Source organism: Puma concolor, chromosome A3 (genome assembly GCF_028749965.1).
Source record: "Puma concolor isolate L17-30 chromosome A3, mPumCon1.1.hap2, whole genome shotgun sequence".
Lineage (NCBI taxonomy): Eukaryota > Metazoa > Chordata > Mammalia > Carnivora > Felidae > Puma > Puma concolor.
The window spans coordinates 2,342,460-2,368,594 of record NC_141669.1 but is presented as its reverse complement, the minus strand read 5'-3'; the positions used below and the strand labels follow the sequence as shown (position 1 = coordinate 2,368,594).

Sequence of the window (26,135 nt, the reverse complement as noted above, 5' to 3'; positions counted from 1 at the left end):
CCCCCATTGGGCTCTCTGCTGATGTGAGGTTTTGCTGCAGAATGTAGCAATGTAGTTTTGCTGATTGTTTCCTTCGTTGTGCAGAAGCTTTTTATTTTGATAAGGTCCCAGTAGTTCATTTTTGCTTCTGTTTCCCTTGCCTCCGGAGACATGTTGAGTAAGAAGTTGCTGTGGCCAAGATCAAAGAGCTTTTTGCCTGCTTTCTCCTGGAGGATTTTGATGGCTTCTGGTCTTACATGGAGGTCTTTCATCCATTTTGAGTTCATTTTTGTGTACGGTGTAAGAAAGCGGTCCAGGTTCATTCTTCTGCATGTCGCTGTCCAGTTTTCCCAGCACCACTTGCTGAAGAGACTGTCTTTATTCCATTGGATATTCTTTCCTGCTTTGTCAAAGATTAGTTGGCCATACTTTTGTGGGTCCATTTCTGGGTTGTCTATTCTGTTCCGTTGATCTGAGTGTTTGTTCTTGTGCCAGCCAAGTTAAATTTAAATTAGGGAAGTTGAGATTTTTAAAGTGGATGTTCCCTGAGTTCACACACAAGAACACCCTTGACCATAGCAAGCTCTATCTCCCCTTTGCTGTTCCTTCTTCCTTCGCTGTGCCTGATGCAAGTGCATGGACAGTGTTGGCTTCCCACCCCCCACCCCCAACCCCCGGGGCAGGGTTGGGGGGGGTGGGTACAGTCAGACTCTCCGGTGTCTGGCACGCACTTCTCAAACAGGTGGCTGGGCGATGTGGTCTCCTGGGTCACGTGCCCATCTCTGCGGTTCCTGGGTGCTCAGCTTGCCTTACTCTAGTTTGCATACTCAGGGCTTGGGCAGCGCGCGCTAGCTGTTCCTAAGATTTCCCGAACTGAACACGGAAGGAAAAGTAAAGTCATTTAAAATTAATTAGAAAAGCAAGGCTTGCCAGTGGACTGGACTTTTCAAAGAAGTTGATTTGCTTACCAAACAAAGTCAGACATCGGGCAGAATTCGAACGAACTGCCTTTTCAGCTAAAGTTGCTCCCTGGGTCCCCCGCGCATTAAGAGTAGGACTCCTGGGTCACACACCCACGTGGGTGGGGTGGAGGCGGCCCACCCCCTTTCCCAGGGGCGCTCCTGAGGGAAGGCGCTGCCCTGCCTCCGGCCTCGGCTTTTTCATCGCGCAGTGCCAGTGTTTCGAGCCACTGCAGCAGTAGAGCGCAAGCCACCTCTTTGTTTGGGTAGTGCTGACAACACACCAAGGGAGCAGAGATCGTCCGCCACAGCAATGTGGAGGGGCCTCTGGTGGCCCACGCCGTCCACCTGGCCCTGACCCCGCCCTTCACTCAGCCCCGCTCCGCCCTCCCGGCTCAGACCCCGCCTTTCACTCAGCCCCGCCCCGCCCCTCCCGACCCCGCCCCTCATCGGTTACCGCCACAGACTCCGCCCTTCGCTCACCACCGCCCCGCCCACCCCGCCCAGCCCCTCCTCCCCTCGCGCGGCCCCGCCCCTCAGGAGGTACCGCTCTGCCCGCACCGCCTCGACCCCGCCCCTCACGCCGTACCGCAGCGCACACACAGCCCAGACCCCGCCCCTCACGCGGTACCGCCCTAGACTCCGCCCCCCAGTCGGCACGGCCCACACCGCCCAGACGCTGCTGGGCTCCTCACATTGTACTCCCAGCCCACACCGCCCTAGTCCCCATCCACCTCCGTAGGCCCCACCCCTCCCGGAGCGCCCACGTCCGACTTTCTGACGCCAGAAAGTTGATCCGGAAAAGCCCAGGCGCTAGGCCCCTAGGCCCCGCCCCTCGTCTGCGGCTCTGCGGGGACGCGCGTCATCTCCCCGCGCCGCCGCCGGAAGCTGGGTGTGTGTGACGACAGCGCCAGGCGCGGAGCTAAGTTCGGCGATGGCTGGCAGTGAGTGATGAGCCGGTTACTGTCCGTTGCGCGCAGAGTCGTTTTGGCCGCCGTGCGCTGCAGCGCCCGCGGCTGCAGCGGTCTCGGCATGTTCTATGCCGTGAAGAGGGGCCGCAAGGCCGGGGTCTTCCTGACCTGGTGAGTGGGCGGCCCCGAGTCGCGCCCCCGGCAACCGCGCGGCTGGGAGTCGGGCTGTCACCCGGAGCTCGCGGCCCTCGGCCTGGGGTGCAGCGCGCGGGGGCCCGCCGCCGGCCGCGCGGTGGGAGCCCCGAGCCCGTCTCCGCCGGCGTCGGCTCGCAGGTCCCGGCCGGAGGCTCCAACTTACGTTCCATGTCTGTTGGCATTGTCAGAGATGCCACGTATAGTGTAAGGTGACCAGGGCTCTCCGCTTATTCCTTCCTTTTTGTTTCAGTGAAACAATTTCCAAGTGGTTACACGTAGCGGAACTCTGAAGGTACCTAATCGAATCTTCCCCTTTAAAAAGAGCAGTTCTTATAAACTGATATTTAGGTCCCTGTCACAACGCTTTAGGTGGGTGAGTTTATTATTTTCAGGTGTCGTTCCCGTGGTCAGGAAACTCATGGGGCTAGTAAGTGATGCGGTAGGACTTGCATGCAGGTGTTCGGATTTCAGGCCAGGACTCGCCCCGCCGTAGGATACCAAGGTTTATTATCCGTGTGTGTGCGTGCCCGCAGTTGTTTACCTGTGCAGCGGTGCTACTGAGGTAGAAGCAGCTCAGAGGCTCACCTTTTTGCTGTAATGAAATGTTAACAGGGTTTTCTTTTTCGAACACCCCAAAATTCTAATGTGTTTTGAGATTGAGGAAACCGTTCCTGACTGGTGTGCCGTCTGGCTGGGACGCAGCACTACACGGTGAGGTGTTGGACGGGAAAGAAAACTACACACGGTTTGCCCCCACGGAGCTGGCAGACTTTTGTCACGCTATTCCTAACCTCAGAATCCGTTAGAAAGAGGATGAGTAAGGGAGGAAGGAGGTAACATTGCACTCTGTTCCAGGAGCGAATGTAGAGCCCAGGTGGACCGGTTTCCTGCTGCCAGATTTAAGAAGTTTGCCACCGAGGAGGAGGCCTGGGCCTTTGTCCGAAAGCCTGCAAGCCCGGATGGACCAGAAGGTAGTCAGCCGCTCTCATCGTGGTGGCGTTTTATCAAAGCTTTGCACGGCCCAGCGTCACTTGATCTGTGGAGCTGCCTTCATGACGGAGCACATAGGATCGTTTGTTTCCATTTTACAGACAAGGAGACAGGCGGAAAGCGGTTTACCTTAGGGAGTTCTGTTAGTACCTGAGTTAGAAACAGGCCAGGACACCAGTCTCCTGCTCCATTCAGTGTCCTCACTGTACTTAATTTTCTCTTTAAAAAATACTTGTTCTGTTATTGAATTGAATGGGCTACAGTTTTAAAGTGGTGAGCGTAGGTTGTCTCAGTGCATGCACCTGTATGGTGTGTCCTTTTTGTGTAGGACAGTCACATGATCGGAATTTCCCCCAGTTTCACATAGTGCAGAAAGTACAGTTGGTTAATTGAAGCGTAATTCCCAGTATAAGGAACACCAGGTGTGCAGGACTAAGGGTGACTGCCTTGGAGCACAAAATTTTAAAAATATAGCTAACCCTTGAACAACACGTGTTTGAACCACGTGGGTCAGCTTATGTGTGGACTTGGTTGTATTTATTACATAGGTTTGTTTGTTACATTTTCCTTAATAACATTTTCTCTTGTCTAGCTTATTCTAAGAATACGATATATAAGACATATACAAAATATGTGTGAATTGATTATTTACATTACCAGTAAGACTTCGGCTAACAGTAGGCTATCAATAGTAGTTAAGTGTTTGGGGAGTCAATGGTTATACTCAGATTCTTGACTGCGCAGGTTGTTAAACCCCCCCAGGTTGTTCACGGGTAAACTGTATACCTTAACCGACTTTGAAAAAGTGGTGTTTCATTAGCTTTACTCAACAGACTTTTTTTTTTTTTAAGTTTATTTATTTATTTATTTATTTTTGAGAGGTGGGGGGGGGAGAGAGAGACGGAGAGAGGGAGAATCCCAAGTGGGCTCCACACTGTCAGCGCAGAGGCTGACGCAGGGCTTGAACTCATGAACTGTGAGATATGACCTGAGCTGAAACCAGGAGTCGGACGCTGAACCCACTGAGCCACCAGGCGCCCCTAGTGTTAGGTGTTGTGATCATTGTTATAATCCCACTGGCAGCCCAGACGCAGACTGTGTCCTATTCCAAATTCAGAAGTATGGCTCTTGTCTTAGTTGTGTTTTTTTTTTTTTTAATTTTTTTTTTATGTTTATTTATTTTTGAGACAGAGAGAGAGCATGAACAGGGGAGGGTCAGAGAGAGAGGGAGACGCAGAATCTGAAATGGGCACCAGGCTCTGAGCTGTCAGCACAGAGCCCGACGCGGGGCTCGAACTCACGGACCGCGAGATCATGACCTGGGCTGAAGTCGGATGCTCAACCGACTGAGCCACCCAGGCGCCCCATGTCTTAGTTGTGTTCTTAACACCTCCTTTTCACTGCTTTTTGGTTTTAACCAATTAGCAATTTATTCAGACTTCAGTTTTCCAATATGTTTCTGTTCATTAAATACTCTAAGTCCTAGGGAAAGGTATTTCTTTATATCTAGAAGTCACCTTTCTTAGAAGTTTACAGAGACTTCCTAGTTAGTGACTGATGTATGCAAATTGAGATTTAACATTTTTGGTGTTCAAAAATTGTAGCAAAGCAAAAGCGTTAGCCTCTTTCCCAATTTTTCCCTTAGTGTGACCTATATTTTTATTTTGGGATTTTTGAGCTATTTGCCAGTTACTGCGATTTCTGTAAGATGATTTGGGGTTAACTTACTCAAAAAAACACAGTTTTGTGAAGGAAAAAATTATCTGACGTGGCCTCTTTTTCCTTCAGTCTTATCCTTTAAAAACTTTCATGCCAGGGGCACCTGGGTGCCTCAGTCAGCAGAGTGTCGCTCTTTACTTCGGCTCAGGTCATGATCTCATGGTTTGTGTGTTCAAGCCCCACATCAGGCTCCGTGCTGATAATGGGGAACCTGCTTGGGATTCTCTCTGTCTCCCCCTCTCCTCCTCCCTCTCCCCCTCCCTCTCCTCCTCCCTCTCCCCCTCTCTCTCCCCCTCTTGTGCTCTCTTTCTCTCTCAAAATAAATAAACCTTTAAAAAAAAACCTTAAAAAGTAAAAACTTTCATGTCAACTTAACCCTCTTTTCCTATAAATAAAATCGATGTTTAGAGCAGTATTAAAATTCTGCAAGAGTACCCTTTGACCTGTACTTGTGTTTTGGGGTTTACGTGTATAAAGTACCTAGAGGTATATTTTTAAGGTAAATACAGGGTTACACAAATGTAGCAGAGTGGAAATACCAAACGTTACTCTATATGGTGACTTCACTCAGATTTTGCCTAGGTAACCTTGGCGGTCTTCTGACAGGTGTGGGTGGAGAAGCTTCTCCAGGCAGGACATCCTGGCTTGGATGTGAACAGGGTTTTCTTTTTCGAACACCCCAAAATTCTAATGTGTTTTGAGATTGAGGAAACTGTTCCTGACTGGTGGACCTATGTGGTAGGTGTTCAGTCAACATCTGAGCTCCATTTCTCCATCCCCGGTTTAGGGGTTTAGAGCTTAAAGTGAACTCTGTAGTGTTGGGCTTAGTTGTTGTTTTGGAGATAGAATCAGCTGCTCCTTCTGTGCCCCATTCCCACTCCGTAAAATGATAATGTAGGAGAAGCTGCTCCCACATAACGTGAGAGAGTATGAGAATCCCTTTGGGGTTAATCCCGACTTCACCTTCCCCTGAAAGAAAATTCTGCAGCTACTGCCCTGGAGGAATTCAGTCCCTTCTGCTGTTTGTTTCTGTTCCCTTTCTCAGTGTGTCCCGTTATCTGTTTATGTGAGGTCGGGTTACCCATGCCCGCTTACCTTTCTTGGAGGCCTTGATGGAGTCAGAGTGTCTACGGTAGGGGGTAAGGTGTGGAACCGTGGACGCCACTGATCTTACATACAAAAGTTAAGTCCTTGTTTTCTTTGTCTGGGGAGAGAGTTCCTCAGACTTTGACACTGCCTGCCATCCCCGTAGGATGCAGAACCTTTGGTATCTACTGTCTCTGTCAAAACCAGATTGCTATTACACTAGAAATGTTGCTCCTGCCTTCAAATCGCCCTTACCAAGCTTTTCGTGGAAAATTCAGAGTCATTTCACAGGCCATCAAGATCTGAGATGGTGTGGACTGCCTGAAGTCAGTTCCTCTTTATAGGGCTGTGTACAGAGGGTATTTAGGTCTGATTCGGTGATAATACAGAACTTACTGAATTTCTGGATTCTTAAGCATCTTATGTGTGTTCCCTTTTTCCTGGTTTTTGAGTAGACTCTATCTTTCAGGAGAGAAAAATGAACATGTACAAGAATCACAAGTGAAAACAAACAAGCGAGTCCGTGAGCCATTGGACGGGGATGAAAATGCAGAACCGTGTGCGAAGCACGTGAAACAGAACACAGAATCGGTGCCTTCAGTTAGCAAAGACACTTTTTCTTACATGGGTATATTTTTCTTGGATTTTTAAATATTCTATGTAATAATCATGAAAATAGGTGTAAAAACTATTCCCACTTAATGGGGGAAATTTGAGCTAATGTTTACCATCTTTATTCTTTAAGAAAAGGGTTTTTTTTAATGTTTATTCTTGAAAGAGAGGGAGAGAGAGAGAGAGACAGAACATGAGTGGGGGAGGGGCAGAGCGAGAGAGGGACACAGAATCCGAAGCAGGCTCCCGTCTCCGAGCTGTCAGCACAGAGCCTGACGCGGGGCTTGAACTCAAAGACTGAGATCACGACCTGAGCCGAAGTCGGACGCCCAACTGCCTGAGCCACCCAGGCGCCACCACCTTCATTCTTATCTGAAAAGATTATCTAAAAATCTCAGGTTACTGTTTTAGAGTTGATCAAACTGCAGAATTACTAAGACTTTGGACTTTCATTAGAAAAGCGTTATGTGGCCTACAAATGAAAAACATTATAATCTTTTGAAATATCAGTATTCTCTGTGCACACAGGCTTTCAGGTCACACGAGAAAGTGCAAAGGCTTCAACTTCTTCACATAAGAAAGGGCCTGCACAGAGCTCTCTTTCAGCACCAGTATCTTCACCGTGGACGTTTAGCCTTTGCAAAACATAAGTGATCTCACCTTGTCCTCTACCTCTAACTCCAGGGACCCGTTTATATTTAGTGACTTACGGCATACAAAGCACCTTTTTGTTTTTTAGACGTGTGAACAGAAAATAGGAATAAGTAGCATTTTTATATAAATCGCTGTATTTGTGGTTCCAAGTTTTCTCCAAGAATAAGCCATCTCATAATTTAATTCAAGGAAAACCAGTAGAAAATTTTGTTAACCTGTATCACACATGTATAAATCGGAGCAGCTGGCTGGCTCAGTCGGTAGAGCATGCGGTTCTTGACCTAGGGTTGTGAGTTCAAGCATCACGTTGGGTATGGAGCCTACCTTGAAAAAAACAAAACCGTGTAAATCAAGTTTGCAGTTAGGTAAAAAGACCAAACGTTCTTGATTGGGTTGTTTGCCAGCAGTAGTCAGAGTGTGTATCTGTGGAGTGATTGAGGGATGGCCATTTCTAAGGTACTAACGGTGGCTTAAGGTACGGTGGCACCTGGCGCGGTGCCTGATGGGTACTCTCGTTTGAAACAGTTCGGTGACCAGGAAGGTAGTCATGTTGAGAGTGCCAAATTCAGTTGAGCCAGGGATCCTCGCCTGATACCCACGCTCCCCCCACACTCCCAGCCCCGGGGATCCTCCCCCGACACCCACGCTCCCCCACACTCCTGGCCCTGCTCTGGTCGGGAGCGTGCTGTTCTATCACTTAACACCTTCCCTCTTCTTCCCTCCCTCTCTGCCTTGTCTGGCCTGCAGTCCTTTTGACGAACAGCTCATAGAGCCAGGCCTCTGTTTGCTCCCATGGCCCTGCTTTTTAAGACCTGCCAACTCAACCCCTCCTACCGCCCTGCTGAGCGTGTTCTGGTCACATCTGGGGCCCTAGAGTGGCCTCATGTCAGTCCTTTTCTGCCGTCTTCCTTACAGCACTGGTATGTTGATCAGACCCTCTGTCCTGATGGAAAGAATAAAGACCATAGTTTCCTTGAGGCAAATATACTAAGAAAAAAAATTAGACCAACGTTTATCAGAGGACGAGACCTTCTAGCGGCCAGGTCAGGAACTGATCGTGTTTTCCTGGACAGAAAGTACTGACCGCATCGAACAGTACCCTCGCACTTTAGCCTGTGGACGCTAGCTCAGTGAGTTTGTGAAATAGATCCTCAGTTTTAGTGCTCTTGATCCAGTGGCACTCACTGAATTCCCTCTTCCAGGAGACTTTGTCGTTGTCTACACTGACGGCTGCTGCTCCAGTAACGGGCGCAGGAGGGCACGTGCGGGAATTGGTGTTTACTGGGGACCGGGCCATCCTTTGTGAGTAAACAAAAAAGCCTTCAAATCTGAGTGAATCTTGGCCCAACACTTGTGAGGGAACGACCCGGGGCGTGACCACCTGGCGCGCGGCTTTGGCGGAGGTGACACTGACAGCTTTGTTGCTCAGGACAGAGGCCTCAGCCTTCCTTTCTTGGCTCTGAGTCCTGACGCGTCTCTGTGTCTCCCTGACAACCTCTTATACCCAAATGACCTCCCTGCCCCCGCTAGGCGAGTCACAGGTCTCCTGCGGGGTGGTTTTGGCAAGGATGTCCCAGGGGCAGGTCGCCAGACTTGGAACCCCGCGCGTCCCCATGACTCTTCCGAAGACCTGGGGGCTCAGAGGTGACCTCCCGTTTCCCACAAGGCGCAGAGTTGGGATGATGCCAGGTGTGGTCATTCACAGGTACCCGCAGCAGTGTTAGGCATAATGTAAGGTAAACTGTTCGGTGATCATAAGGCTTGACATTTCTCTTGATCTATGGTCTACTGAGTTCTTTCCCCTTAGTATCCCACTTTAGCTTTGAACCCTGTAAGAGGTGGCGAACTTGGGTTGCACTGAGTGTCTGGGCTTAGTGTTCGTCTGAGACCATGCACTAATGTATTTTAGGGCCAGAAATAAAACTTTGCTTTTGACTTCTGGCCCAGGATTCTTTACTAGACCATCCCATGATGCTTTTCCATAAAATGTTAGTACTGTCGGCTAACATTCCTTTGTTTGATGCTTTGATATGTCAAAAAAATATATACAAGCCTATCCTCCATTGAGAGGCTTATGGAATCGCTTTGAGAATTAACTTCATCTTCCTTTGTATCGTTTTGAAACCAGGAACTTAGGCATTAGGCTTCCCGGGCGGCAGACGAACCAAAGAGCAGAAATTCATGTAAGTCGTCAGACACGTTTCCCACCAAGTGTTAAGTCCATCGTGGCGGCGAGCTGCATGCATGCTGTGTGTGTAAGATACTCAGAGTCCAGAAGAAACTCAGCTTGTGGTTAGTAACAGCTGCAATGGATAGGGATTTCCCAGAAAAATCCTAGAAGTGCTTTCACAAAAACGTGCAAATAGCTGTACGTGCAGCACTGTTTCGTTGAAAGAGTGTACCCCCTATACTTAGCACAGAAAGAGAAAGACTGTTAAAGTGGCGGAGTGATTTCGAGCATTAGTGAAGTTGAGCGTTGCGCAGTTTCTGTGGTGTGCTGACTGACTGGTTTCTTCAAGGCAGCCTGCAAAGCCATCGAGCAGGCGAAGGCTCAGAACATCAAGAAGCTGGCTCTGTATACGGACAGTATGTTTACTATAAATGGTAAGCTTTTACCTGTCGTTGCTTCTGGTGTTGTCCTAGTAAGCACAAAGGGAAATGGGATTCCCTTCTCCAGTAGGAGGGATCGCATCGGGGCAGAACGCAAACGGCAGGTGGGGACCACGTTTGGTTTGTCAGAGACCAAGAAAAAGGTGAGGTTCTGGAGCCCAGTTCTGCTGCTCCGCTGTGTGCCCCACAGTCAAGGTGTTTGTCAGGCACCGAGCACGGGGCAGTGGGGTCGGTGTGCCCCTGCTCTCGTGGTCCTTAGAGCGTAAACAGCGTAAGTACCTTTCAGGGGGCCGTGCTGACAGCTCCTTCGGGAAATTCCGTGTTCAGGACGCGGGGTGGGTGGCTGGGGAGGTGGAGAAGGCGGCCTCTTAGGCTGGGAGCTGTGGGGTCAGCACAAGTCTGAGCGCAGGGCTGAGCAGGGGAGCGTGCCAGGCCTGTGCCCCGGGCCAGAGGACAGCCCGTGCGGGCAAGTGGCAGCTGCACACGCTGGGCGTCTTGCATCCACACGACTCCTGAAACAGAATGCTAAGGGCACCAGTGACCGTCACAACAGAGTTTATTGCAATGAGAGGCAAGGCCGACCGATCGGGACAAACGCTCTTGATCAGCGTGTGGCCTCGAACAGCCGGGGTACAGAGTTTTTATAGCCGATCACATCGTTTTATCATCACCTGGGAACAGAACAGAGAAACAGTTCCCAGATGAGTTAGAAACACCCCAGATGAGGTGATTGTTTTAGACTTTCTGCCGTTAAGTCGCAACCAGTGGATCCTCCTGACCCTGCCTCTGATGCTCTTTTCTTTGAACTTTTGTTTCCTTAATCGGTGAAGCCTGATTTACAAGAGTATGAAACGTAATTTACAAGAGTAAAGCAAGGCTGTTACCTCTTAACCTTCAGCGTGAGAACAAAGCTGTTATTTCTCAAGCTACTGTGTTAGCCCTACACTAGTTTAACCGTTACAGGCGGAAGAGGGGGCGGGTGAAGGAGGGAAGTCTGGGGGAGGAGCAGAGACCGGGACATTCGAGCTCGCGGAGCTTACTTGACGAGAGCGTGTACTTCTCACAGGGATCACTAACTGGGTTCAAGGTTGGAAGAAGAACGGGTGGAAAACGAGCACGGGGAAAGACGTGATCAACAAGGAGGACTTTGTGGCGCTGGAGCAGCTGACCCGCGGCATGGACATCCAGTGGGTGAGTGTGCTCCGAGCCGGTGCTGTCACCTGGCCGTCGGGACCAAATGTTCTAAGTTAACTGAGAGATCAGTGGTTTCTGTAAGTGATTTAACGACTTGAGAGGTAAAATAACTGTTTGCACGAAATTAACACCATAGCGCGTGTTCGAAATTGGAACACATTTTACTCTCGATCATCACAGAAGTAACACTGCTCATTATTGGTATGATCGTGTGTAGACCACACTCTTCAGGCAGCGTTATAGACGGATGTTCCGTATTCTTTCTCTTGTCTTCGCGGTGCTTACTAGTGCCTGGTCTGGGCTCCCTCTCCTCCCCTCCCACTGTTAAAGTGACTTGTGACAGTCACTGTTGGTTTCTTGGGAACCAGCCATAATGTCAAGATAAAACTAATTTATGAGGAATTTTTAAAAAGTAAAGAGTGATAAGACTTTAGTAACATGACTTCTTTTCCAACATGGAAATGTTTTTCTTTTTTTTTTAATTTTTTTTTTTTTTAATATTTACTTACTGTTGAGAGACAGAGAGACACAGAGCATGAGCAGGGACGGGGCAGATAGAGGGGGAGACACAGAATCTGAAGCAGGCTCCAGGCTCTGAGCTGTCAGCACAGAGCCTGGCGCGGGGCTCAAACTCACAAGCTGCGATTTCATGACCTGAGCTGAAGTCAGACGCTTAACCGACTGAGCCACCCAGGCGCCCCTGGAAATGTTTTTCTTATAATAAATAGTTTTTAGGGGCACCTGGGTGGCTCAGTTGGTTGGTTGAGCGTCCGACTTCGGCTCAGGTCGCCATCTCACAGCGTGTGAGTTCCAGCCCCGCGAGCCCCGCGTCGGGCTCTGTGCTGACAGCTCAGAGCCCAGAGCCTGCTTCATATTCTGGGTCTCTCTCCCTCTCTGCCCCTCTCCCGCTCATGCTGTCTCTCTCTGCCTCTCAAAAATAAAAAATAAAAATAAAAAAATAAACATTATAATAAATAGTTTTTATTAAAACTATCTGTTCAAGCAATACAGAGCACGTTGAACGACAAGCATTGTCTGAACCCTACCCTGTCGTCCCTCCCCAGGACTACTGGGAGCAGTTTGGTGAACTGGGGTTTAAATTTGCCTGTCAGCCATTTAGATATGAACAGTGGTTATATACGTACATCCCTTCTTTCGGACAGCATTTAAAGACAATAAAGTACGTGCATTGGATACATATTTGTGTGTCTGTACATACATGTGTTTTGCCGGGAAAGCCCTCCCAGTTCCATCACTCAGTGGGGAAAGAAAGCAATACAAACAGGAAAATCAAGTTTGTGGAGAATGAGAATGGGATTGTTGCGAGTGCCTGCATTGCACAGGTGCCCTGGGCAGGCAGGCTGTGCTGTCGAACTGTGTCGGGGTGGGGGGGGTGGGGGGGTGAGTCCTGTCCCACTCTGGCCACTGGGAACAGTTGCGTTTTTTACAGTAAGGGTGTACTCGTGTATTGCTTATTATGTAAAAAACCAGTGAAGATAAAAGAAACAAAATTTATTTAACAGATGCATGTTCCTGGTCATTCGGGATTTATAGGCAATGAAGAAGCTGACAGATTAGCAAGAGAAGGAGCTAAGCAATCTGAAGACTGAACGAAGTGATTTTAATTCTTGGAAAACCTTCCGTGAGTGACTCTTTTCTTACCTTTCCTCACTGGTGTGAAAAATAAATCAGAAAGTACATCAGGAGGTCATTCTGTGATTCCCTGTGGTTACACGTATAATACATTGAACAAATTTGAGATTTGAGCATTATTTGAGATTTCAGCATTATGCTTTATTGGGTTGGACACTGTTCTCATTAGTTTTATGACCATCTGGACAGAAATTTTAGGACTTGATTTAATAAGGCATGAATACAGCAGTGGTTTTAAAATGCAGACAGGAAGTCTGGAAGTATTCTAAAAGTGTTTATTTACCTTACAGTTGGCAGGATTCAGTCTCAGAATATTCTGGTTGACTTGTACCTCTCTGTGGAGTAGAGCAAGTCAGGGCTGGGCCCACACCTCGGTGCAGAGAGAGCGGACTGGGTCTTACCTGCCCGGGCACCTGTGCGCAAGGCAGGCCTGCACATCCGTAGTCCTGGCTGCTTGACCACTGATAAGAGCAGTTACTCACACAGCAAAATGCATAAATAAACCTTTTAAAATTTCTTTGGCTGTTTTTTGTTTTGTTTTAATTTTTTTTAACGTTTGTTTATTTTTGAGAGACAGACTGTGAGCTGGGGAAGGGGCAGAGAGAGGGAGACACAGAATCCGAAGGAGGCTCCAGGCTCTGAGCTGTCAGCACAGAGCCCGACGCGGGGCTCCAACCCACAAGCCGTGAGATCATGACCTGAGCCAAAGTTGGATGCTTCACCGACTGAGCCATCCAGGCGCCCCACTTTGGCTGTTTTTCTTAAAAGCACTGTGCAAGTTAAAGTTTGATATAATTGTTTACTTTTACCTTTATTTGTTTACTACTTTGTTTTATCATAAAAACATACAGAAAATGACACAAATGTATAGCTTCTTGAATTATTACTGTAAGGTTAATTCCCAGGCGAGAACTAGAACTTGGCTGGACACCCCAGAAAGGCTCTCCGCGTTCTCCAATCACAGCCCCTCCCTCCCTCCAAAATTAATCCTGACTTTTATAGAAATGACTTGCTTGTGTTTCTTTATGGTAATTCGGCCTTGTGTACTTTTTTTTTTAACTTGAGATTTCTTAAGTTTCTTTAATTTACAGGTTCCCCTGCCATTTATTGGGATCCTCACAAGGTTTACCCGTTGAGGAACCTGGGCCACTTGTCCTGTCGTTTCCCACGGTCTAGATTTCTCCATATACACTCTACCGGCACAGTCTGGCATTTTCTTTTGTCTTCTGAATTTCCTGCAAGTTGGCAGCGGGACCCAGAGGCTTGATCAGGATCGGGTTCCACATGTTCAGCAAACGGTAGATGGTCGCGTGCAGTCACTTGCAGCTGCAGGCTGCGGTCGTCTTCTTGATTTGGCAGCTGCCGGTGCTCAGTGTCCGGATCCACTCGTCGTTCGGGCTCCAAAGTGGTGACACTCTGGGATGTTGCCCATAGTTATCGGCTGGAGTGGTTTCAGAAGATGCTTCCTGTCGCCTATCTGGTTATGCCGTGGTGGCGTTCATTTAGGGAAGTCAGCAGACATGCAAAGATGATTGGTCTGTCGTCTAGAGGGCGACCGATCAAGGTTTTTTATTTATATATTTTCATAACGTGTGTCCTGAGCTTGTGTACTTATGCCTGCTTGATAGGTTTCAGGTCATTGCGGTTTTTATCTTTATTGAACCCACATGGTAGCTTCTTTGGCCTGTAGGAGGGAGGTTCTTCCGGTTGGCTCTTGATTTCTTTGGATATTCGTGTGTACACACATATGCACTGACCACACCCGTTTACACGTATAGACCACAGGCACACTCGTGCACAGTCCACGTGCCCTGGCATGCTCACACACACACCACGCATGTATGTGCCCCCAGTCATCTGCTCCAATGCTGTCTGCTGTGTGGGGACTCAAGACCCATCTGTACATTTCCTCCTCCAGATCTGGAATTGGCTGTTCCTCTAAGAATTTCCCCTCCCCTCCCCTCTCTTTCTTTCCCTCCCTTCCTCTCTTTCTCTCTCTCTCTCTCTCTCTCTCTTTCTCTCTTCCTCCCTTCCTCCCTCCCTCTCTTTCTTTCTCTCCTTCTTTCCCTCCCTTCCTCTCTTTTTTCTCTTTCTCTCCCTCTTTCCCTCCCTCCTTTCTTTCTCCCTCTCTCCCTCCCTCCCTTCCTTTCTTTCAAGGTAAGGAATGTCCATACCCAATATGGGGCTTGAACTCATGACCCCAAGATCACGAGTTGCCTGCTTTGCTGACTGAGACAGCTGGTTGCCCCTGGCAAAAAAGGTATTTCAGGTGCTCATTGCTGTGGGGTTGGTCTTTGCCTCTAGGTCTTTTCAGGGAACAGAATTCTAAAACATGCACATACACATATTTTAAAGATAAAATATTTGAGTTCATGTTGATGTTCTCAATAGAAACTCAGGATTTCAGAGTACTTAACTCTTCTATATTATGTCTGTGTCTCCTTCTACACTGAGGATCCTGGGATAGATATTCCTTAATTACCAGCTTGCTTTTTTCCACTTGAACATGCAGTGTGTGGATACGAACACTAACGTGTATTATAGTGAAAACAGTGCCGGGTGTACATTGCCGGCCATTACTTGATAAGATCTCCCCCTCTTGCCCTCCTCTGGTTTTCCTCCTGTGCATCTCATGGCCACACGACCAGTGTTCGGTCAGTGTCCTCTTGGAAACCAAATTCCCTGAGCTCCCCACGTTGAACTTTGTTTGCTTTATGCCTGAAAGCGGCAGGATAGAAACCCTTGGCTCACATTTTCTTTCCTCGAGTGTCTAAACTACCGATTTTGTTTTCTTCCAGCATGAAAAGTCTAACGAGTCCTACGTTCCTTCTTACAAGTCATGTGCTCTTTGCCTAGATGTCCAAGGCGTGAGTTTCTTGTTCTTGTCTCTCCAGTCCTTACTGTGTCAGACTGTGTCCCGCGTCGGTTGCCCGCGGTCAGAATTTGCAGGAATAGGGTGAGCTCTTGGCGCGTATATGTCCAAATCTGCTACTTCGGGAAGCTTGCCTTGAATTGTGGCTTAGAGTTCTGTTTTTCTTGGTTTTCTTTGGGGGTGGGGGACCTTGTTCTGTGTATGGGAACATCTGGTTTAGCCATCCATGGTCTTTTCCTCTTTTTCTTGAATCTCATTTATGTTTTAAGTTTCCTTTGTTTTTTTAAAAGTTGTCCTCCTGGTGACGTCCTGTCTCTGAAGGCATTACTTACTGTCTTCATTTGCTCTCGATTCTCATTTCTGAAAGTACTTGTCTTTCTAGTTTTCTTGAGCTCTGTCACCTTATTTCTGGTGTTTTCTAGCACTAATTTGCCACCCTCCCATCTTGGATCTCGTCGTTTGAGGCTTTGAAGCCGCACATTTGGACCTGTGTGGTGTCTGTCTGGAGTGCTCTCGCTGTCAGCAGGCTTTTATTTTCCTTTTCTTTTTTCTGAGAATAGCTCTGCGTGGGATCGACACTTTCCTGTCACTCATTTTCCTAAACATTTAGTTCAGGTCGTTTTTCTCACTCCACAGAGCTCTCTGCCCTGTTGAATCTTGAATAATGCTAAAAATGTGGCGGCTGGCTCCCAGCACTCTCCCGGCTCTGGCCCTGCCCTCCTTGCATTGGGTCCCTCTCCTTCCTGTCTGTTGTCCCTGTGCTGTGCTGCTGGCTGTGTCCCCACAACACGGGTCCCTGCCGGCTCGGCTGCGGTGGATCTCGGGCTCCACGGCTCCAGCCCTCCGACCTTCTTGAAGCGGGTCCCTTGCACCCGTCACCACCGGGGGAGGACAGCCGCCCTGCTTCAGCCACTGGCCTCAGGCCGGCCCACCATGCTTTGCAGTGGACACCCGCCGTTTCCTTTGGGGTTGTCCTTTCAGGGGCCCGTCAGGACCCAGTGGCCCCACTGTGCTTTTCCCCGTGGGTGTGCAGGCTGTGCTGGGCGTGCCGTGCCCTTCACTGCCGCACGTTGGCTTTGTGGAGTCCACACACCGCTGTGCTTTTTAGCGGCTTTGTGGCGGTGTGATCGACAGGCAGCAAATGGTGTGAAGGTAAAGTGGGCTGTGGACTCACCTGGGAACCTCTCGCCAGGACTGCCTGTCATTCCCCCCCACCCCCCCCACCCCCCCACCCCTCTGAGATCCTTCCCTCTTTGACCTCATCCCCCGGAGACCTTCCGTTTGCTTTCCGTCGCTGTGGACTAATTTGTGTTCTTTGGGATTTTGTATAAATAGAGTCATGCAACATAAACTGTCTGTGGCAGGAGTTTCTTTTCGTCGGTGTGATTATTTTGCCCCCCCCCCCCCCCCCCACGTGGGTATCAGTAGTTGGCTTCCCTTCACTGCTAGGTGGTGCCCCTTGTAGGCATGTCCCAGTCTGTGCGCCCATCCTCCCGTTCGAGGCTGTCCCCTCCGTTTGGGCTGTTGTGGAGAGAGCTGCCTGAGCACCGACAGGCCAGTCCTTCTGCGAGCACGTCCTCTGATTTCTCTAAGTGGAACAGCTGGGCCACAGGGCAGTGGGTGCTCGACTTCAAGGAACGCCAGCTGACCCCTCTGGCCATTCGACTTTCCCACCAGCAGGGCAGGAGAGTTCCGGTTCGCTCCGCGTCCCCGCCGGTGCTTCTGGTCACCTCGTTCTGTTAGGTCCGTGGTTCTGTTTCGGGTGAAGGCTCGGGAAGATCCCACAGCGCCCTCGCTGCCGCCACTGCCCTGCTCCGCCCCCGAACGTCTGATTTTGCTTTAATGGGGCGGCGCCTCTTCATGGGCCCAGGATTGGAAGTACAGAGGTGAGAGATCATGCCTCCCAGACCTTCCGGGCTGCTGGGCAATTTGCACAAGTGCACGTACCGTCCGTGAGGAACCGAAAGTGCGTGGAGCTCCAGGTAGGAGGAGGCCCGGCCGCTTTCAGTGAGGAGGGGAACAGGACACCTTCAGGAAGCACATTCCTTCTTGGGGTTGCCTAACGTGCAGCTGCCTCATTACAGCTCCAGAGAATCGTGGTTCTGTCCGCTTTGTCAGCTCCCGGAGACATTTGAGGGCTGCCGCGTAGACCAAGCGGGGCGCTGTGTCGTGGAAGATACCAGCTTTTCAAAAGCTGCTGCTGCTCTCAAAATGTGCTCCTGATGCTTTGCAGACGGAGGCTGTTGGAGCGTCCCCGTGTCTTCTACGCCAGAGCGACGAGGCGGCTCCATTGCTGGGGGTCGAGAAAACCGAGAGGATCTCTGCCTTCTTTCAGGACAGGCTCATGGGATGTGGGCGAAACGAAACAAATCCGGAGAGCCGGTCCCGGGTGGGCAGCCTGCGTGGTGGTGAACCGGCGCCGTGAAGCCACACGTCGGTCCCAGTGGGATCTGTCCTGACGGGCGAGCCTGGGGCCTTAGGTCACGTGTCTTAGAAAGACCTTGGTCTCCATTTCCAGATGTCTCTTAATGCTCACATCCTGGTAGTTCCGGAATGGGACGGGAGAGCTGCTCGGGAACAGCCCGTTCTCTGTGACAGGTCGGTCGGACTTTCGCCGCTCCGCCACAGCAGGTGTCCGAACTAAGCATCCAGCACCTCCGCAGAGTGTCTCCTTGATGTACAAATCCTGCTTTAACCTAATTTTAAAACCCAGAGGCCACCGTACCTGAGTCATAGCTGCGATGGACTGTGTCCCCCAAGTTCATATGTTGAAGCCCTGACCCCCCGTGTGGCTGGTATATACAGATGGGGCCTGTGCGGAAGTAATTCAGGTTAACGAGCTCACTTCCTGCCTGCCCTTGCCACTGAGAAAAGAGGAAAGGTGGCTTGAGGACACAGCAAAGCCAGGACGAGAGCCCTCCCCGGAAGGCAGATCACTGACACCTTGATCTTGGACGTGGCCTCTGGGATCGTGAGAAGTCAACGGTCGAGCCCCCCAGCCGGCGGCGTTCCGTCCGGCCGCCTGAGCGGGGTCCCCAGCCACGGAGGTCTGCTGAAGGCCAGTCTCCTCTCCTGGGGAGGAAAGGAACGTGAGGTCCAGTCCTCTACCTCTCGGTGGCTACCTCTCCTCTGCTTACCGTGCGGACAGCATGACTGCGCCACGTGAGCCAGGGCGCGTGATTCTTCGGAGATTCTCCGCCCGGTGGGTGTCGGTGAGGCAGCCCTGCTCTGTTCTGTGACGGGTTCTCCCGAATGTAAGTTGGTAGCGACCACGTTGTTTTGCTGAAGCCTAGGAAACCAAAAATAAAAGTCGAGAAATAGGACTGTAGAGAGAGGAGATGATTACTCCCATATTTGGTCTGTGATTTTTTTTTTAAACTAGAAGAACGTCTAGTTACTTAGATTTAGGAATCTCGACACTGGTTGGGACTTCCTTCTCTGTGACAGGCCCTAGTGAATTGATTGCTCTGCTTAAAGGTATTCAGACAGACTCTCAGAAAACTGCGAGAAGAGACCCACCCGTGAGATCTGTGTCTTCCAGCAAGTGCTTGTTCTGCGTTTTCAAAGCCAGCGGATGATAAGCAGCGAGGCCTGCTCTGGTGTCTGGACCTCTGCTGGTGACCTTCGTTTTTTTTTGTTCTTATTTTATGTTTTGTTTATTTTTGAAAGGGACAGCATGAGCCGGGAAGGGACAGAGAGAGAAAGGGACAGAAGATCTGCAACGGGCTTTGTGCGTGGGGCTCGAGCTCATGAACCAGACCGGGAGCTCCTGGCCTCAGCCGACTGGGCCGCCCAGGCGCCCCCATTTTTTGCTTTAAACGTCCGAGCAACACGAGAAACCCCTGTCCTGAGGCAGACGGAAGCGCCCGTGGTCAGGCCTGGAGGACCGGGCCTGGGGACCCGCTGGCTGTGAGCCGGACCAACGTTAGCGGTGCCCGGGACCTGTCCCCACTGCATTGTGTCAGCAGAGGCCTTCGAGGCACAAGTCGGGTCAGCACACAGCTCCCTTCTCCCTCTGAGCCTTCTGTAGGCACATGCGCTCCTAACACGTGTGACCTCACTGCAGTCCCCTCTTGACCGGCTCACCGTCCAGCGGCTCCCGGCTCCGTCCCGAGGGCATCGTGCTGCTGAGAGGGCCGCCCGTGCCCTCGGCACTTCAGGACGCTCCTGGGGACCCCCTCTGCCGTGTCTGGTGCGCCTGTCTCCACGGCCTGCTTCCCACCATCTCTGGGTGGAGCGGCTCGAGGACCGACGCAGCCTCCGTGTCAGCCGGAACCTAGCACGGCGTCTGCTGGTGCGGTGACGGCACCGCCAGCCAGGCCCTGAGCACGTGGGACGGGGTGTAGCGACCGGTCTCGGCGGTGGTGTGTTCTAGAACTGTAAATGATCTTCAGTTTTTAATTAAAAAACAAATTCTCGGTGCTTTCCTTTTCTCTTTCTTTTTTTTTTTTTTTGACATTTATTGTTGAGACAGAGAAAGAGCATGAACGGGACGGTCAGAGAGAGAGGGAGACACAGAATCTGGAACAGGCTCCAGGTTCTGAGCTGTCAGCACAGAGCCCGATGTGGGGCTTGAACTGGAGCCATGAGATCACGACCTGAGCCGAAGTCAGACCCTCAACCGACTGAGCCACCAGGAGCCCCTCCTTTCTTCTTTTTAAATGTTTTATTATTTTGAGAGAGAGAGATACACGGCGAGCGGGGGTGGGGCAGAGAAAGAGGGAGACGGGGAAGCCCAAACAGGCTCCCTGCCGTCAGCACCGAGCCCACCGCTAACGAGCTGTGAGACTTTGGCCTGGGCGGAAATGCCGAGCCAGCCCGGTGCCCCTTGGGGGCTTTCTTAAGGTTTTACATGTGCTAATTCGTCTCTAATCACTCCCTCATTGTTGTTGAATCGTTCTTTTCTTTCCCGAAGAAGCTCACTCGACCTGGAAAAAAGTTACAGAAGGTGGTAGGGCTCTGTAAGGACAGGAGACTGCTCAAGGAGGTTCACTTGTTAGGAAGGGAATTCTCCCGCAGAAACTTCCCGACCCTGCAGGCCTGCCCTCCCCCTCGGAGCAGAGGGCTCCCCGGTCTCCCCATGTTTGTCACATCCCGCAGTGAGAGCGGTTCCTTTTGTTTTTGTGTGTTTGTTAAAGTGTGATGCGCAAGTCCCGCCTTGAGATTATTGGGTGTTAAGAGAATGAAGCGTAAAAAGAGAAATTGAAACTAAAACAGAATTTTCAAGGTTATATGGCTCTTCCTCCCGTATTACCCCCAAGAAGCACATCCTTTATGGTTTTTTGATAAAGGCTCTAAAAACGATTCTTGGGTCATTCGATTATAACTCCTTGGCCACCACATTGTCACGATTCAGCATGACCCATGTCTTTCCCTAGGGCTGTGTTGGTGACCCACCCTCAGAAGGACATCTGTGTGGGGCTCGCTGTTCGTCACAGTGAATTTGCTGGGCCTCACCCAGGGCCTTGCGGTGAATGACTCTTTATCCTTGTCTGCAATGAGGGCAGGGGAACAGTTCCTCTGGAAAATTGTCGTGGCGGGGCTGTCGTAATCTCGTCTACTGTATGGGTTGACCGAGAGGTTGGGAAGGCACCCTACTTGTTCTGTGATCCCCAGAGAGAGGAGGCCACTCTGGGTCAAATGTACGTGTGTGTGTGTGTGTGTGTGTATCCATACTGCTTTTCAGAAGCCTTTGCATTTTTCATAAAAAGTATCCGTAAGTCTGTACCCGCACTAATATTAAGTCTCCCCATACCTTTTCTGTAGATACTTTTTCATCTTTGCCAAGGCCCTTTACCAGACTCCTTGCTCTAACTTACATTTGAGATTTCTGGAGAGGTTGGAAATCTTTTTATAAATCTAGATGGTTTCCCATCTAAAGAAAATAAATACTACACTTTTATTCAAGCCTTTTTAAAGGTACTTCAGAAGAAGAAACAGGTATGGCATGTGACTATAGTTGATAATATTGTACGGTATACTTGAAGTTTGCTAAGAGTAAATCCTTTTTTTTAATTTTGAGAGAGAAAACGCATGATTGGGGAGGGGCAGAGAGAGGGAGAAAGAGACCATCCCATACAGGCTCTGCACTTACCAGCACGGAGCCTCATGTGGGGCTCGAACTCATGAACCGTGAGATCATGACCTGAGCCAAAGTCAGAAGCTTAACTGACTTGAGCCACCCAGGCACCTCTGCTAAGAGTAGATCTTAAGCGTTGTTCATGCACACGTACAAATAGAAGTTTACCTGGGAGGTGATGGATGTGTTAATGGTAATAATCATTGTACAGTGTGTGTATAAATCAGCACATTGGCCAAAAGTAGACCCACACAAGTATAGTCACCTTGTCTTTGACGAAAGGGCAAAGACAACTCAATGGAGCGAAGATAGTCTTTTCAACAAATGTTGCTAGAAAACCGCATCCACACGCAAAAGAATTAATCTAGACCCAGACCTGACACTCTTCACAAAAATTAACTCAGAATTGGGGCGCCTGGGTGGCTCAGTCGGTGAAGCGTCCAACTTTGGCTCGGGTCATGATCTCACAGTTTGTGGGTTTGAGCCCCGCGTCGGGCCCTGTGCTGACAGCTCGGAGCCTGGAGCCTGCTTCGGATTCTGTGTCTCCCTCTCTCTCTTCCCCTCTCCCGCTCGTGCTCTGTCTTAAAAATAAACATTAAAAAAAAATTTTTTTTTAAATTAACTCAGAATGGATACTAGATCTAAATGTAAAACACAAAACCATAAAACTTCTAGAAGATATCCTAGCAGAAAAGCAAGGTGCCCTTGGGTGTGGCGGTGCCTTCTTAGATCCAACACCAAAGACACAAGTCATGAACGAACTAATACTCTGTACTTGTTAAAATGAAAAACTTCTGTTCTTGAAGGACACTGTCGAGAGAATGAGAAGACAAGCCACAGACTTGGGGAGAGTATCTGCAAGAGGCACCTCTGAGAAAGGACTTCTCCAGAACACACAAAGGACTCAAAACTCCAGAATTAGCAAACCAACCCGCCCAGAAAACGGATCGGTGGCCCTGACAGAGACCTCACCGAAGAAGATACACAGGTGGCAGGTAAGCACCTGAAGAGCCGATCCACGGCACAAACCGTCAGGGACAAGCGGTTTACAGCCGCCGCCACGCCGCTGCACACATACCAGAGCGGCCCAAACCCGAACTGCGACGGCACCAGATGCTGGTGAGGACGCGAGGCCTCGCGAGTGCTCGCTGCTCGCTGCCGGGGACGCAGGGTCACGCGGCCACTTGGGAAGATGGTTTGGCGGGTTCTTACAAAACGAAACCTACTCTCACCACGCGACCTGGCAGTCACGCCCTTGGTACTCACCCAAAAGGGTTGAAAACTTACGTCCACCCAGAACCTGCACACGGATGTTTGTAGATCTGTGTGTAATGGCCAAGCCCTGGAAGCAACCGGGTGACTGGACAAACGCCCTGGAACATCCGTATTCGCTAAACCGTAACCAATTATCAAGTCACGAAAAGACTCGGAGGGACCGTAAATACACGTTACTGAGTGAAAACCGAACCTGAAAAGGCTATGTGCTGAATGATCACAACTCTAGGACATTCTGGAAAAGGCAAACCTGTGGACACAGTTAAAAGGTCAGGGGTGGCCAGGGGTTGGGGTGGGGGCGGAGGGAGGGATGGGTGGGTAGGGCCCACGGGATTTTGGGGGCCGCGAGAGTGCTCTTCGTGATACCGCAGTGCTGGGTGCGCTTCGTTACCATTTGTGCAGACCCCCAGAACGTGCGAGACCACGAGTGAGTCCTACGCAAATTCGACGCTGGGGGATGATGCCTCAGTTTACCTTCGTCAGTTGTAACACATCGACCCTGGGGGGGCGGGGCTGGGACGCGGGGCTCTAGGGGCGATCTACCTTCCTCCTAACTTGGCTGTGAATCTAAAACTCTAAAAGAATAAAGTCTTTAAAAAATCATGTTGTACATTTACATATAATTTTATCAACTCTGCCTCAATAAAGCTGGGGGAGGGGCGCCCGGGAGGCTCAGTCCGTTAAACGCCCGACTTCCGCACAGGTCATGATCTCGCGGTGCGTGGGTTCAAGCCCCCTGTTGTCCATGTTCTCTGTGCTGACAGCTCGGAGCCTGGAACCTGCTTCGGATTCTGTGTCTCCCTCTCTCTCTCTCCTCCCCTGCTCGTGCTCTGTGTCTCTCAAAAATAAACATTAAAAGCAATTAAAAAAAAAAAAAAGGAACAACAGTGGATGTGGACTTCCTGAGTTTATGTCCCGGCTCCTCCTTTAGTTTGGCGCCACTCAGATAGGCAGGGACTTGGGCCGGACCTGGGTGCGGTGCTCGGGTTGCCAGGGGGGAGCCCCGGAGCCGGCGAAGAACAAACAGCAGGGCCCAGGCAGCAGGGCCCAGGCGAGGCTGGAGGGACAGGAAGCCAGACACCTGCAGAACAGAGTCCTGCGACTCCCCCGGGCCACAGCAGGGAGGCGGTGCCGGCTCGGAACCGGACCCTCCCGCCCGCACGCCTCCGGGGTGGGCTCGGGTGTTCACCTGCTTCCGCTCCTGCGAGACGCGGACCAACGGTCAGCAGTGCGTCCGGAGTGGGCTCTACCCAGATTCCAGCCCGATGTTTCCTCAGCGTCTCCCCTCGGACCTCTGACAGACGTCGCAGACACAGCCTGTGCGACCCAGACTCCGCTCTGCCCCCACCCCAAACCCGCACAGTCCGTAGTCCACGGTCTCCTCCATCTCCACCCGCCACGACTCTGTCCTCCCAGGCTCTCAGGCTGCAGCCCCAGAATACCCCTGACCGCCCCGCGCCTGTGCCTCACATCCCTGCATCGTCAGCTCTGGTTGGCCTTCGTGCAAAACCGATCCGGAACCTGACCGTTCCCACCACGCACATACTAGGTCCTGACCCAAGCCCCGACCTCGGTCACTCGGAAGATTGCGGTAGCCTCCCCGGTTTCCTTGCTTCCGTCTAGCCTGCCCTGCGGGTGGTTCTCCGTCTAGAAGCCCGACTCCCATCACACCAAGTGGCCGTGAGCGTCCCCACGCTCTGGCCCTGCCGCCCTCCGGGCCTCCTCCTGCTGCCCCAGCTGATGTACCGCAGGCCCCGAGGTCCAGGGCCCAGCGCCCCAGGCCGTGTGCTGACCATTCTCTCTGCTTCCTCCAGGTGTTTGGGCTCCCCCCACCCCCAACTCCTTCCATCGGCTGCTCACGGAGACTCATACCCTGCAGGCTTCCCTGCCCCTTCCCACCTCCCCACCTCCCTCTGGGTCCCCCTCCCCCTCTGACGCCGCCGTCCTCCCCTCCCCGACCCAAGGCGGTCACGTATTACTCCTGTTTCCCTGCGTTACGTTCCCCCTCCCCGTCTTAACGGGGCTCACCTGCGCCAACGTCCTGGGATCCTTACTGCCAGATATTTGGCCCTTGAGAATCTATCACGCCGGCCAAAGTTGGTTTTCCACAAGAGTGAGATTTGCTTTCTGAAAAACTATTTCCCAAATGTCAGTATCTGTTACTTATACGTCCTTGTGGTTTTTATTACTAAGACTTAGTCCCAGTGTTTACTGTAGTTGTTGGGTGTTCTCGTGTTTCTGCTGCCCTGCCCCCCAACATTGGCGGGTGTTAGAATCAAAAGCAAACGGAGACCTGCCTGGAAAATCCCCCGAGCAGACAAAACCAGTTTGGTTATACAAACAGAGATTAATGTTTATTTTGCAAGACAGCCCGACCTGGGCCACTTCTCGCTTAGGCCCCTGGAAATCGCGAACAAAACTTTTCTTTCCCAAAAGTTGCTATGAGCTAACCACTAACCAATTCTGTGTCGTTAAAGAAAGTCAATGTTGTGACGACTCCCTGTGAATCTCGGAGTCCCTGCCTCCTCACCTCCTGCGCGGCTGTCTGGAAATGCGGCCCTGAGCCCCGTCTGTGCTTTGGTTACGTGCTCCCAGCTGGGAAGTGGTCTTTTTGGCGAACGCGCGGTCCGTCTTTACTAGTTGCTACTTCGGTCACTTGCTGCACTTTTGTCAGTGTTCACCAAAGAATGTCGTGCGGGACGTTTTTGGAATGAGTACGTGCCGCCCTCCAAGAGGAGGAGTCTTATCACCCTTACGCGGGTCTTCGTCACGAGCCTCACCACTTTCCAGAAGAGAGTTAGCATAGGAGGCCCCCTCAAAGTTTTTGACCTCAGAAGGCTTTTTCCCGATCCTTCCTCTCAACGTATGTGACATGGAGCACGCCTGGGGAAGAGTCTCATCGGAGCAAGTGTTTGGGGACAGCGTGACGCAGGTATGATGACGTCTGGAGACAGGGGTGCGCACGCTAGAATAAACATTCGTTTACTTGCATCCTGGAAGCCCAAGGGCGTGGGATGACTCACTGAGAGGCTGCAAATGAGGCTGCCTCTGTCCCCAGGGAAAGAGAGGGTCGTACTTACCAATGTCTGAATGTCTCCTTCTTTCTTCTTTGAAAGAGGTGTTAAGAGCCCGAGAAATGCTCTCCTTTAGACCGAGGCCTCCAGGGGTGCGTCAGTGCTGCTCCTTTGGTAAGAAATCCACCCCGACTCCCTTTTTTCAGGTACGAACAGTTCACAGTTCACGCACAGCTGGCTTGTTTCTGAATTCAAAATACCACAACTTTTTGTAAAAACCATTGAAATTGTCCAAATATACATGCAAAAAGAATAGTTTTATGAACATCCATA

At 50.7% G+C, this 26,135-nt stretch overlaps 1 protein-coding gene and 2 long non-coding RNA genes across 6 annotated transcripts; 2 read left to right on the top strand and 1 right to left on the bottom strand.

Annotated features, from left to right (window-relative positions):
* Window positions 1-1,846: 1,846 nt before the first annotated feature.
* Window positions 1,847-22,648, top strand: RNASEH1 (ribonuclease H1). 4 transcript variants are annotated; one of them, XM_086699926.1, is made up of 9 exons: window positions 1,847-2,020; window positions 2,900-3,015; window positions 6,309-6,467; window positions 8,308-8,407; window positions 9,234-9,288; window positions 9,625-9,709; window positions 10,782-10,906; window positions 12,433-12,551; window positions 22,320-22,648. In XM_086699926.1, exons 1-8 carry the CDS (start codon window positions 1,890-1,892, stop codon window positions 12,517-12,519), a joined length of 858 nt encoding a protein of 285 aa, XP_086556052.1. In that variant the 5' UTR covers window positions 1,847-1,889; the 3' UTR covers window positions 12,520-12,551; window positions 22,320-22,648. The 4 variants fall into 4 exon arrangements, with proteins under 4 accessions (XP_086556052.1, XP_025783230.2, XP_086556053.1 ...); XM_025927445.2 differs by lacking the exon at window positions 22,320-22,648 and adding an exon at window positions 17,668-19,856; XM_086699927.1 differs by lacking the exon at window positions 22,320-22,648 and adding an exon at window positions 13,140-16,800.
* On the bottom strand, window positions 18,368-25,829 carry LOC147582189 (uncharacterized). Its single transcript, XR_015248828.1, has 3 exons — window positions 25,319-25,829; window positions 18,572-18,723; window positions 18,368-18,506 (listed from the first exon to the last, which is right to left on the bottom strand). It is a non-coding gene; the product is annotated as an uncharacterized LOC147582189 (long non-coding RNA).
* LOC147582188 (uncharacterized) lies at window positions 23,118-26,135 on the top strand. The gene is made up of 2 exons (XR_015248829.1): window positions 23,118-25,720; window positions 25,905-26,135. It is a non-coding gene; the product is annotated as an uncharacterized LOC147582188 (long non-coding RNA).

What these genes read in the sequence shown, in the direction of transcription:
- RNASEH1 (XM_086699926.1), top strand. Translation starts at nt 1,890, where the DNA reads ATGAGCCGGTTACTGTCCGTTGCGCGCAGAGTCGTTTTGGCCGCCGTG. An exon ending in TGGGGACCGGGCCATCCTTT is followed by an intron (nt 8,408 to 9,233) that starts GTGAGTAAACAA and finishes TTTTGAAACCAG; the next exon opens with GAACTTAGGCATTAGGCTTC. An exon ending in ACCAAAGAGCAGAAATTCAT is followed by an intron (nt 9,289 to 9,624) that starts GTAAGTCGTCAG and finishes GGTTTCTTCAAG; the next exon opens with GCAGCCTGCAAAGCCATCGA.